Source organism: Cyprinodon tularosa, unplaced genomic scaffold, assembly GCF_016077235.1.
Source record: "Cyprinodon tularosa strain WSP-4 unplaced genomic scaffold, ASM1607723v1 ctg65, whole genome shotgun sequence".
Taxonomy (NCBI): domain Eukaryota; kingdom Metazoa; phylum Chordata; class Actinopteri; order Cyprinodontiformes; family Cyprinodontidae; genus Cyprinodon; species Cyprinodon tularosa.
This window is the reverse complement of record NW_024039396.1, coordinates 1,541,515-1,554,858: the sequence shown is the minus strand read 5'-3', so window position 1 is coordinate 1,554,858 and position 13,344 is coordinate 1,541,515. Positions and strand designations below refer to the sequence as shown.

At 41.2% G+C, this 13,344-nt stretch overlaps 1 protein-coding gene across 2 annotated transcripts in view; it reads right to left on the bottom strand.

The window, feature by feature from the left end:
- Window positions 1-13,344, bottom strand: part of dhtkd1 (dehydrogenase E1 and transketolase domain containing 1) — a 45,078-nt gene that overhangs the window by 19,273 nt on the left and 12,461 nt on the right. For both annotated transcript variants that reach the window (XM_038308916.1, XM_038308915.1), the window contains 12 exons: window positions 10,999-11,210; window positions 10,730-10,924; window positions 10,369-10,638; window positions 8,884-9,055; window positions 8,580-8,778; window positions 8,181-8,493; window positions 7,999-8,083; window positions 7,781-7,920; window positions 7,547-7,697; window positions 7,364-7,470; window positions 2,410-2,574; window positions 2,256-2,338 (listed from right to left, as the gene is read on the bottom strand). In XM_038308916.1, coding sequence (XP_038164844.1) covers window positions 2,256-2,338; window positions 2,410-2,574; window positions 7,364-7,470; window positions 7,547-7,697; window positions 7,781-7,920; window positions 7,999-8,083; window positions 8,181-8,493; window positions 8,580-8,778; window positions 8,884-9,055; window positions 10,369-10,638; window positions 10,730-10,924; window positions 10,999-11,210 — 2,092 coding nt within the window. The remainder of the gene's footprint in view (window positions 1-2,255; window positions 2,339-2,409; window positions 2,575-7,363; window positions 7,471-7,546; window positions 7,698-7,780; window positions 7,921-7,998; window positions 8,084-8,180; window positions 8,494-8,579; window positions 8,779-8,883; window positions 9,056-10,368; window positions 10,639-10,729; window positions 10,925-10,998; window positions 11,211-13,344) is intronic.

Here is a 13,344-nt window from a genome sequence, read left to right as displayed (position 1 = left end):
AAAAAAGATAACAGATGAATCAAAAACCTGGTCTGGACCACAATCTTCAGAGTGATTGATCTGGATCGGTGAACGCGGCTGAAATTAATCGTGATTAATCGATTATTGTAATAATCTTAAACTAATTTAGTAATCGATTAATTGTTAACAGGAGATTAGAAACTGTAAAATATGCCTTTAGGTGACAGATCTACCAACCCTTGAGCAGAAATGATACCAAAATTCTAAAAAAAATAAGTAAAAATTTTGCATTTAAGATATAAAAGCATATCTAATATATATATAAACATCTACAGGTACATTTCTCTGACAATTCTATGGATATAAAGCAAAAATGGGAACTTGAAATGAACGTGGTAATTGAAGATGAGAAATGGGAGGAGATTTTAGAAAAAGGTTTTAAGATTACCCACAGCCCAGGATGGAAAGAATTCAACTGTAAATTAAGAATGAGATTTTTTAAAACTCCTTTTAGTATCTCAAAATATGACAGAAATGTCTCAAATTCATGCTGGGGGAACTGTAATTCTTTTTTTTTTTTTTTTACAGTGTCCTGTCTGGCAATGTGGCAATAAGAATAATTGTCTTCATGCCAAAAAGAGCCCAACAGATTTTACTTGCACAAGTGTAGCAGTATGGCAATCGTCACACTGCCATACTTGATTCATGCATATAAATTGCTTTATTATAATTATGCAGGGAGTTTTACAGTTCATATGGACATTGGGATGTAAATAGAGCAGAAAAACAGAAGAAGAAAAAGGAAAAAAGAGAAGAAAAAAGAGAAAAGATGAAAGAAAGAGGAGATAGAAAGGAGACAATGACAAAACATTTTCAGTCTGCTTCATCACCTGTAACGAGATGAAAAAAGAACAGCACAACCGAAAGACACGGTACGAGGCATACAATAAAGCAACACCTTTAAACTATCGCTAAAGTAATATTATTAAGTCTGACATGTACTCTGTGTTACCTGAAGATATGAATATGGGGTTTCTGTGTGAGGAACTGTAATCAAATTGGGGACCACACTAACATTCTTTGGGACTGTCCAGTACTGATTCCATTTTGGCAAGGGATCCAGACAGAAATTAAAAGAATACTTAAGTTTACTTTACCACTGAACCCGCTCTACTATATATTAGGTTCGATTCCAAAAGATAATATTGGGAAAAGGGAAGCCCAATTACTACAGATTCTGCTATTAGTAGCAAGGAAAATGATAACTCTGTCTTGGCTTAAACCTTTGCCCCCAACCCTTCAACAATGGCAAGAAAGGTTGAAGAACGTGTTTAAAATGGAGAAGATAACAGCAAAACCTCATGTGAAAATGGACATATTCTTGGAAGTGTGAGCCCCAGCTATTGACTACTTTGGATGGCCACACAGATAAAGAGCCTCATATGCTAAAAAAATTATATCAGCGCCCGTTGTTTTATATTTCCCCTCTTTTATGATACACTAGACATATACACCTCCAGTTTATGAGAGCTAATGAAGACCCCTCTAAGAACTGTCAGTTGCTGAAACAGATTTGAATGTTTTCTGAGCCCCATCCCTTTTTACTTTATTTATTTTATTTTATCTTATTTATTGATTTTTTTTTTTCTCCACTACTTTTGGGTTTGATGTTCTCTGTAGTTGCATATATGAAGATACATTTGTATATATGTTGGATATATTATATTCTTAAATAAAGAATGTTCAACCAAAAAAAAAAAAAAAAGATAAAAGCTTTTTCATCTGCGAGTATGCTCTATCCAGAACTCTTCAAATGGAATCGTTTTAGTTTCACCTGGTTTAATTTCGTAAAAAGTCTTCCTTAATGAACCTTCAGATATCTGATTATTGATCAATTAATCGAAAAAAAAAACAATCGACAGATTAATCGATTTGCAAAATAATCATTAGTTGCAGCCCTTCATCAGCGCTACCTTAAACTGCTGACATCTCTCCTTACATCTGAAAGGGTTAGAGACGTTAGGTGTTTACAAATGTAATCAGAGGAAGCAAAGAGATGCGAGACACCGTTAAATTAATTTTTTTTTCCTAACGATCAAGTCTGGGAGGACGAATGCTCTTTATGATCTTTTAAGGATTTTAAAATCTACCATCTAATACTCTTGGAAATATTGGTGCTTTTTTTTTTTACAAATATCTAAGGCAATAATAGATCTAGAAAGTGGAACAGAATGATGATTATTAAATATCTGGTAAATATTCAGATTTCCAGTAAGAAGTTATAGGTCGTTTACCCCTCTGCAGGAACAGACGGATCCCCCAACACTGGCCTGAAGGACGTCCCTGGTCCCAGTTCACTCAGACTGGACACGGCTCCCTGGAACAAACAGGTATCTTAGATTCCTTCTAATGGAAACAAGGGATTTAAAAAAAGCTTATTTTTCTTACAGAAAACCTGAGCAGCGTCTTGGGTCCGACCACAATAAGAGGTTTGCGGAAATTTCGGATCATCTGTCTCCTTAGGAGGTGGAAGTACTGAGCGGGAGTGGTGGGGTTCACCACCGCCATGTTAACGTCGTCACCGTCCACACCCTCTTCTTTACTGTCACACATCTAGCAGAAAAAAGCACAATAAACGTTTTTAAATCAAACTTTTAGAGTAGTGATAATTTGCTATTAGCTTAAGAGGAAAATGATTTTGCTTTAATCTGATCCCGTTTTCTGCTGCTGCATTTTTCCCATTAAGAAACTTATTCTCTGTTAAATTGCTATTCATTAACCCTGCAGGGTTTAATATCTGTGCTGCACCACCTTCCTTTGCATTGACAACTGCTCTGAACTAAAAGATAAACATCCACTCAGGTTTAGAAATTGAAAAAAACTCATCACAAGGATGACTTATTTAACTAGGCCTTTAAATTATTTATTTACAAAGCTGTTTTTCCAGGGAGAATTGATCATATTATCTACAGTTTTTATACCCTTTAAGCCAAGAACTAGGGGCAAAGCTATTTTTTTTTGTTTTTATCAAAATGAAACATGTGTGAAAATTGTAAGTTTACAATGATATTTGGATTAATGTCCCAAAGCTGAAATATCCTTAAGCTTTATGCAGCCATCTACAGGCTTCTGACCTGATCTTGGATGGCGATCTGATCACTCTTCTTCTCAACAAATCTCAACAAATTAAACATTTCTGGCTTTATGACCTTAGTACGGCTCATGCCTTTTCAATATGGTTAACTTTATACTATTGTTGCACTTCATCTGTTGTAGAAAAGATTAGGATCTTAGTTTGGGATAGTTTATTCCAATCAAACATCCAAATGTGTCCAAATTTCAAAACTTTTAACAATTTAGCTGTTGATCTGAAGTTACAATGAAAAATTTGGAGTAGGCAATGTAAATGAACACAGAACTACTCCCACAGCATCATGCTGCCACCACCATGTCTTACTGCGATTACTGTCTGTATGGTTTAACGGTTAAGCTCCTCCATACTTCTTGACACAACAAGGGCTGATACCATTTCATTAGATTGATCGATTATTTAGGTAATTTGTCTACTAATGTAGGACTAAACTGATCCTTGAGTGGAGTACAAACACTATAAAACATGGTAATTGCATTAAGAAAAAATTAATTCATAGCTGTAATTCATCTAAAACTAACATATAAGCAAAAATTATTGACAGTTGCAGCCCTGAGTGTCCAAACAACTGAATTTTTCTCACAATTTAAAAAAACAAAACAAGTAGGTATTTGGGTTATTGGTGCAACCAGTTCCCATCAGGAAGCAAAATATGTTGTTAATCTCTCATAATGTTGGACAGTTTACGTTTGACTTGGTGGTTTCTGATAATCCAGGCCTCAAAACTTACAAAATTTTAAATCTGTGAACATTTATTTGCTTTATAATCATTCTTCCTACAAAAAAAAAAAAATGTAAGGCAACAGAAAAAGACCAAAATGAATCCCTTAGATCGTAACGATTAGAATATCTAAACCTCTGACCTACTCTGTTAACTGACTTCCAGTTTCCAGGGTAGTGCTATTTTATTATAAACCAAAGCTATTCAGATGTAAATACAATGAACTTAAAGGAGAATTCCGGTTTTCAACACTTTTAGCCCCTTTTCTGTAGTGTCCAGGATGAAATCGAATGATCGACACCAAAATTTTGACAATTGGTCCTGTCTCTGCTTTTTGGCTCATGCAGAATCCCCCCCTGGCTGCTTCAGAATGGCTTCCATAGTGCATGTCCGATAATGTCCTTAAAACAACCTTAAACGTTCTTTTTTTAAAATATGCTACTCACCGGGTCGTCAGCGCTGTTCAATGACGTTCCAAAAAAAGTTTCGTAAAGAAAAAACGTTCCTGTAGTGTTTTATTTAGCATTTTGTAAATCCCATTGAGTTCTGTTGGAATAGTCAATATTCCCCTGCCACCGGAAACGGAAATGGGGCCTGTTTACACTTAGTTGTAGTCTTTTCGCTTCACTCTGTGTACTCCGACGTCAAGACGCTAACGTCTCTGTTAAACACTTTAAAAAACTCTGAAAATGGAATACGAAAGTTGGATTCTTGATTCTCGACGTCGGAGTACACAGAGTGAAGCGAAAAGACTACAACTGTGTAAACAGGCCCCATTTCCGTTTCCGGTGGCAGGGGAATATTGACTATTCCAACAGAACTCAATGGGATTTACAAAATGCTAAATAAAACACTACAGGAACGTTTTTTCTTTACGAAACTTTTTTTGGAACGTCATTGAACAGCGCTGACGACCCGGTGAGTAGCATATTTTAAAAAAAGAATGTTTAAGGTTGTTTTAAGGACATTATCGGACATGCACTATGAAAGCCATTCTGAAGCAGCCAGGGGTGGATTCTAAATTAGCCAAAAAGCAGAGACAGGACCAATTGTCAACAATTTGGTGTCGATCATTCGATTTCATCCTGGACACTACAGAAAATGGGCTAAAAGTGTTAAAAACCGGAATTCTCCTTTAATATGATGGGATTCTGTAAAACCAACAACTAACAAGTTGTTGGAGATCAGCCTGTTTTTCAGTGTAGTCCTGTTTCTCTGACTGTGACTGGCTGGATGTGCTCTCTTCATCCTCTGACATGGGAGCTGGCTCTTAGCTTGTTTGCCTGGCTGCGTTTCCTGGACTTTGCCGCCTTTTACTAGCCTGGGTGCCATTCCGAACTTAGTCCCGCCCACAACATTTGAGGTCGGGAAGTTCGGTCTGGCATTGCTGAATAGTAGCCGAGTATGCTCGCCCAATATCTGGTGGGCCAATCAAATTCTCAGGGCGGTCTTTATACGATGATTGACAGATGATCAACAGTAACGTAATCAACCACGTCACCTAAGTGAGCTTGGGTGACAACAACAATGGCTGCCGCTGGAGAGTTGAGGTGTGTAGATTCAGCTATTAGGTCTGTTCTAGAAGATATCGACAGCAAATTAATTTTAAAAGAGGAACAGAGAAATGCGATCAAGGCATTTGTTGAAAAGAAAGATGTTTTTGGCGTCCTTCCTACGGGATTCAGCAAAAGTTTAATTTATCAGCTGGCTCCCTTGGTCGCTTAACATACACTATATTGCCAAAAGTATTTGCTCACCTGCCTTGACTCACATATGAGCTTAAGTGACATCCCGTTCCTAATCCATAGGGTTCAATATGACGTCGGTCCACCCTTTGCAGCTAGAACAGCTTCAACTCTTCTGGGAAGGCTGTCCACAAGGTTTAGGAGTGTGTTTATGGGAATTTTTGACCATTCTTCCAGAAGCGCATTTGTGAGGTCGCACACTGATGTTGGACGAGAAGGCCTGGCTCTCAGTCTCCGCTCTAATTCATCCCAAAGGTGTTCTATCGGGTTGAGGTCAGGACTCTGTGCAGGCCAGTCAAGTTCATCCACACCAGACTCTGTCATCCATGTCTTTATGGACCTTGCTTTGTGCACTGGTGCACAGTCATGTTGGAAGAGGAAGGGGCCAGCTCCAAACTGTTCCCACAAAGTTGGGAGCATGGAATTGTCCAAAATGTCTTGGTATGCTGAAGCATTCAGAGTTCCTTTCACTGGAACTAAGGGGCCAAGCCCAGCTCCTGAAAAACAACCCCACACCATAATCCCCCCTCCACCAAACTTTACACTTGGCACAATGCAGTCAGACAAGTACCGTTCTCCTGGCAACCGCCAAACCCAGACCCGTCCATCAGATTGCCGGATGGAGAAGCGCGATTCGTCACTCCAGAGAACGCGTCTCCACTGCTCTAGAGTCCAGTGGCGGCGTGCTTTACACCACCGCATCCGACGCTTTGCATTGCACTTGGTGATGTATGGCTTGGATGCAGCTGCTCGACCATGGAAACCCATTCCATGAAGCTCTCTGCGCACTGTTCTTGAGCTAATCTGAAGGCCACATGAAGTTTGGAGGTCTGTAGTGATTGACTCTGCAGAAAGTTGGCGACCTCTTCGCACTATGCGCGTCAGCATCCGCTGACCCCGCTCCGTCAGTTTACGTGGCCTACCACTTCGTGGCTGAGTTGCTGTCGTTCCCAAACACTTCCATTTTCTTATAATACAGCTGACAGTTGACTGTGGAATATTTAGGAGCGAGGAAATTTCACGACTGGATTTGTTGCACAGGTGGCATCCTATCACAGTTCCACGCTGGAATTCACTGAGCTCCTGAGAGCGACCCATTCTTTCACAAATGTTTGTAAAAACAGTCTGCATGCCTAGGTGCTTGAATTTATACACCTGTGGCCATGGAAGTGATTGGAACACCTGATTCCAATAATTTGGATGGGTGAGCAAATACTTTTGGCAATATAGTGTACGTCACGCACTCCGTTGCTCTTATTGGTTGTAGGTCTATCCAATTGAGTGCAGAGGCATTTTTTTTCCTGGTTCGTTCGAAACACGCCCCATAATCACAGCTCTATGGAGCAGCATCAGACTCATATTCTGACTAGAATTGAGTAGGACTACGTCAGGCTAGCCTTTAACAGCTGCTTTTTATCTCTGCTTCTGTCTCCTTGAACCCCAGTCGGTCTCGGCAGATGGCCGCTCACACTGAGCCTGGTTCTGCTGGAGGTTTCTTCCTGTTAAAAGGGAGTTTTTCCTCTCCACTGTCGCTACAAGCATGCTTAGTGTGAGGGATTGCTGAAGAGTCAATGAGTCGATGCAATCAACTGGTTTTCCTTAGAGAGAAAACTTTGAATCAATCTGACTGGATGATCTGGTGAACTGGAAAGTGCCTGAGATGACGTGTTCTGAATTGGCGCTATAGAAATAAACTGAATTGAATTAACATGGACGGCTCAATAATAGTGTCGTCTGAAAATGTACTGGATGCTGTGGGTTTAGAGGTCGCTCAGCTTCACAGACCTGGAGGAAGCGCTCCATACGGCAGGATGAGTGTTCTGGTCCGGCTCCATCATAACCATGAGGCAGCAGGATCACCATCCCACACTGAAGCAGCCACTTGGCCTCACCTGCAACAGACCAAGCCTCTTTTGCATCAACACCAATCTCTTTTAATCTCAGTGTGAGAGTTTAATTCTGGCTAACCTCCAGAGATGAAAGTATCAAAGATGATCTGAGCTCCGTTGAAGAAATCTCCAAACTGAGCCTCCCAGATGGGCAGCAGCTTCGGCTGAGCGATGCTCATCCCGTACTCAAACCCAAGCACCGCCTCCTCAGACAGCGGGCTATTGCACACCTGAACACCCACAGAGAGGGGGCATTTTCTGAGTTATTACCATCCATATACCCCACAGACTGCAGGTTCTGTTTCAGAAGTACCTCCAGGAATCCCGTCTGCTGGGGGTTGATGTGGTTCAAAGGAACGTAGGTGTCGTTGGTTTCCTGACACACAACCATGGCGTGTCGCTGGCTGAACGTGCCTCTCCCCACGTCCTGCCCACTTATTCGAATATTAAACCCTGTAACATTCATTTGTCAGTATCCAGGCAGCAGAAACATCTTTAAAAGCAAAGAAAATGCTCCAAAGGCGCACCCACCCTGGCAGAGCAGAGAGCCGAAAGCTAAGGCCTCTGCTGTCGACCAGTCCAGCTTGGTGCCCTCCTCCAACTTTTGCAGCCGAGCCTGAACTCACAAGAAGAAAAAAATGGAGACCATTAGCCTATGATGATGACATTAGACCCCCCCCCACCCACCCACCCCGCTAAGCGCAGTGCTGTACCTGCACGTGGGTTTTTAGGAGGTGGTTGTGTAAGCTGATTTGTTCAGGGATGTCCACAGACTTTGCTCCGATGAACTGCAGCAGCTGAGCAGGGACGCCCGTGTCCCAGGTGGTGACTCTGGCACGAGGTTCCACCAGATCCCCCCAGCGGCCCTGCAGGTTGGTGGGGGGAGGGCTGTACAGGGTCATCCCGGAGAGCTTGTCATTTAGCATGCTGTAGTAGCTGGACTTGATTTCCGCACGCTCAGCCTCCGTCATCAGACCCTCCGAGATCAGCTGGTCCGAGTAGGAATCAGGGACGCTCTGACGGGATCTGAAAGGAGGAAAAATCATCACCAAACTGTCTTCAAGACAACAAATTTACCCCGATCACTGAATATTACTGTAAAGGAAACCAACCTAATAATCTTGTACATGGCCGGGTTGGTGAAGAAAGGTTCATCCAGCTCGTTGTGACCCCACTGACGGTAGCAGATGAGGTCCAGGATGATGTCTTTCCTGAACTGCCGTTGATAGTCCACAGCCAGCCGAGCCGCCCGCAGCACGTCCTCTGCATCATCGCCGTTGACGTGGATCACAGCACAGTTCACCATTTTGCCTAAAGGAAAAAAAATTAAATAAAAATCAGGACAGGATAAGTGCCTGGATGATCCTCCACTTCCTCTGGCGAGGGGCGCATACGCAGCCCGAGAGCTAAACTCACCAACATCACTGCAGTACAGCGAGGACCTTCCTCTGTCCGACGGGGTGGTGTAACCCACTTGATTGTTCACGATGAGGTGGATGCTGCCACCCACTCGGTAGTGAGGCAGATTTGACAGAGTCAACGTTTCCGGAACGATCCCCTGACCCGTAAAAGAGCCGTCACCATGGACCTGGAAATAAGAAAATTCAGGAGATAACATTAGATTACAAAGATGGTGTCACCTTTGAACGTGCCTGAATCAAATTGGTCTGAAGCCCCTGGCTATGTGCTAAGGAAGCACTTTAACCTTTTATTCAGGCGTTTTGGAGCAGGGACACATCTCAATGTAGCACTAAATATTGCGCCTGCTCACAACAAACAGACTCCCAGATAATTTCTGAGATCCTACAAAGGTTTTTTATATGACTGTGGAGACTGTGGAGTGTCATAAAATAAGCTGATGTTGTGTCTTGCATCATATTCTCCTCAAAGACCAAATAATGAACCATTTGTAGTTTACTGAGAAAAGTTATCAGATTTTTATTTATGTCTTAATACATACAAGTGAAAGATGAGAGATTTTCCATTTACTCGTTCTATATTTGAAAGCAAACCATGTTGCATGGTTTGGTCAAGTTTCAGTTAGTTTAAATTTTGAAAGGTTCTACATTATGCAAAATTAGTTTCGTGAACAGTTATGTGTCATTCAGCCTGTGCATGGTTCACAAATGAAAAAGAAAACTCTCTCTCTGCCTTGTTTTTCCTCTTAGTTAATGTGTGCTTAAAATGCTCCTTTTCAAAAGTATGCCCTTTATGAGATCATTTCGGGAAATGAGCAGTGATTCACAACATGGTAAGGTCACCAGCAGATTTCTTTACACACCTTAAAATGAAGAGGGGAGCCATACAAATTGAAGGTAAGAGTTGAACGTGACTTAACTATGTCTGACTGCTTGGCCTGTAAACATTTTAGCCCTGAAGCTTTTGTGTCCTTGGCTTTCTTGATAAAAAGTTGGTCTTGATACAATGGATAATCTACTTTTTGCTTCACAGTCTTTTCCTAAAATGACATCTGCAGTCATTTTTATTGTGTGCTTGTGTTAAATAACTTCTGTTAGTTAATGACAGCAGACGAAAAATAAAAAACCATGATGGAGCCTTTCTCTGGAGTTTGACCTTCATGATCTGATCCAATCTACAGAGGGCTTGATCAGATTGCAATGTATGAATAAAGTATTTAACAGATCATACAATCAATAAGAATTTAATCTCTGATTTAATTTTCTCATGTCTTGGTAGAATAATGAGCTCCTAAATAGAATATTAATTATTACTAGAATGTATCCGCCTCATAACCTGATGGCATCATAAGGGCTTACTGCAGGATTTTAGTGGCTATGATTTACGACCATTTATTTGGACTCAGAAATACTTTAGCACCAGATAACCTGGGAGTAACGTAGCTGGTGCTTACATATAAGTAAGTCTAGAAGCAGTGAGTACCTGCAGACAGATGACCTGGTCTCCTGGGTAGGCGTTCTCCTCCGGTGAATAGTCTCCCTCTTTCCTCAGCTGCTGCCTTGCTCTGGTTTTGCCCTGAGCCACGGGGTTAATGGCCTCCAGGTGTGATGGGTTAGGCAGCATCGTGACATGAAGAGGGTGCTCTGCTCCTAAATCCAATTCCACCGAGGAGGTGAGATGAGAGAGAACGTCGCCGATAGCGGGGGAGGTGTCAGGGAACTCGCTGAGCCCGCGCATCTTACGGAACATAAGCTGCAGTGGACCGATAAACCAGATCCAACTGTTTAAATGTGGCGTCAGCCTCCAGTTTAGGGGAGGATTTAGATCTGGAAATATCTCTGACCTCTGGTGGAAACTTCAGCAGGCCGGTGAGCAGGTTCAGTCGGCCTCTGTGAGGCATCCCGATGACGATGTCAGTAACTCCTTTGTGGGCTGACTGGTGGAAGAGCTCATAGAAAAATCCCATCATGCTCTCTGCTCCTTCTCCTCCGTAACGCTTCACGGTAGCAAACTTAGTGGCCAGGAAGTGGTCAAACTCCTACACACAGAAAGAACAGACATGTTCCATTGACCACCAGCACTGTGGATCATGTTACCTTCACTTTGACCCACCTGAGACTCCAGCATGAGCTTAGCCAGAAGCTTCTTCTCTTCAGGAGAGAAGCTTTCCCTCTTGAGCTCCTCGAAGCGGTCAGCGAACCATTCCCTCTCCTCCAGACTGCTCAGCTGGCTGGTCTCCACAGACAGGTGACCACAGTAGACCTGTTCCAGGTAGGTCTGCACCTCTTCCACCGAGGCTTGAGCCTTCCCAAAGTGACGCAGGCCTTGGGAAGGAATAACACACCCAAAGGTTAAGATTGTGCATCAAAAAATAAGTAAACAAAAACTAAAAGAACTGGTTAAAACTCGCAACAGTGGGATCCAATGAGTTAAATCTTTTTAGAAACCTTTTATGACCTTAAATTCTTAAAATCTGAAAAATAACTAAATATTTTTTAAAAATTAAAAGAAAAACTTTGAGAAATTCAAATTGTTTAACTCCAGGATTTGCATTAAGGCTTTGAACTCAAGTTACCAAACTTCACTACAGAACAGATAAGCTTCAGAAAAGTCAGCAGATCAACTGTTTTTTTAAGTTGATGTTTAAACTTCCCATTTTTCAATCATGTGCTTAATAATATCACTAATGAGTTTTAGTACAGTGAATTACAGAACCAATATTCATACCCTGGACAAAATTCTATAAAGATATTTTCATTTAACCAAGATTTTTATATCCAATACAAAAAAAAAGCTATCTCTGTGATCTCTGATCAAAACTTCTAATATTATACTGCCAAAAATTAAAAGAGGAACAAGAGATGTGAGTCTTTTGTACGAAATAAGCTATGTAATAAGGCAGAACAAGATATAAAAATATAAATTTTACTTATATTTTAAGGCTAAACTTCATCACAATATATTTGAGAGTTGAAAAAATTGTATACAATAAATGGTTATAGTTTTATTGGTTAATTAAGGTAAAGCTTTCCAGTTGATGTGTTTGAATTGAGTACGGTATTTTTGCTTTTTTTTTTTTTACATTTTTCAAATGTCCGCGTTTTGAAAAAAAAACTTTTTTTTGGCACACAAGCTTAGCTTCTGCTAATTTAGTGAGGTTATAGCAACACTGTGATAGACTGGATGACTATAAAAAAAAAAAAAAGTATCTGCATTGATTTGTGTTTCATTAAGAAAAGCAAAGCAAATATTTTTTATATCCTTTCAATAGTCCATGGAAAAATATTTTTGGCTTTAAAGTCTGATTTCAACTGCTGAGCTGCTTTTTGCAGTTTGGTCAGCCTCCATCTTTAGCTTCCTGCATGGGTTCTCAGTCAGATTCTAGTCAGGTCATGCCTGACTAGTTGGGCCACTTCCAAATATTATCATCACTTCAACTTCCCCTCCAGGCAGGTAAATATAAAAAATCCAATAAACATAAACCTGTGAGAGGGGGATGATTAAAGGAATAGTACACCCAAAACATGATTAGCCTTCATTTTCTACTCACCCCCATGCTGAACAACACTCTGGAGTACTTTTTTTATATCTCAAATGCATCTGGAGATCTGGGAGGCTTCTTGCTGTCTGCTGACATTCAAATAATGGAGGTCTATGGCGCCCGAGTCAGAAAGAACCATAAAAGTCCACAAAAAAAGTGTCAATATTCCTCCATACTGCTCGTCCAATGTATTCCAAGTGTCCTGAGTGGGTAGCGTCCATAATTTACTCGAAACGAAGTCATTTAGAATGTTTTTAGAGCATAAACAGTAGTGTATAGGATTTCCTGAAAGCGCGCGCCGGCGCGTTCACGACGCTACGGAAGCCGGCAGACCAAACCAGATGAAAGTGCGCATTCAGCGTCTGCTCTGCCGATAATGCAAGCGTAGAAGAAGAAATGTGCTGTTTACCTGTGCAAAGAAAGAAACAACGAAAGAAAAATGTCTGAGGACTTCAGTGTTGAGGAAGAGCATGAGTTCTTTGCCGAGCTGAATGCGCACTTTCATCTGGTTTGGTCTGCCGCGGTTTCCATAGCGTCGTGAACTCGCAGGCGCGTGCTTTCAGGAAATCCTATACACTGTTTATGCTCTAAAAACATTCTAAATGACTTCGTTTTGAGTAAATTCTGGATGCTACCCACTCAGGACACTTGGAATACATTGGACGAGCAGTATGGAGGAATATTGACACGTTTTTTGTGGACTTTTATGGACCTTTCTGACTCGGGCGCCATAGACCTCCATTATTTGAATGTCAGCAGACAGCAAGAAGCCTCCCAGATCTCCAGATGCATTTGAGATATCAAAAAAGTACTCCAGAGTGTTGTTCAGCATGGGGGTGAGTAGAAAATGAAGGCTAATGATGTTTTGGGTGTACTATTCCTTTAATCCTGTAGCTAAAAATGCATCAAATTCCAGG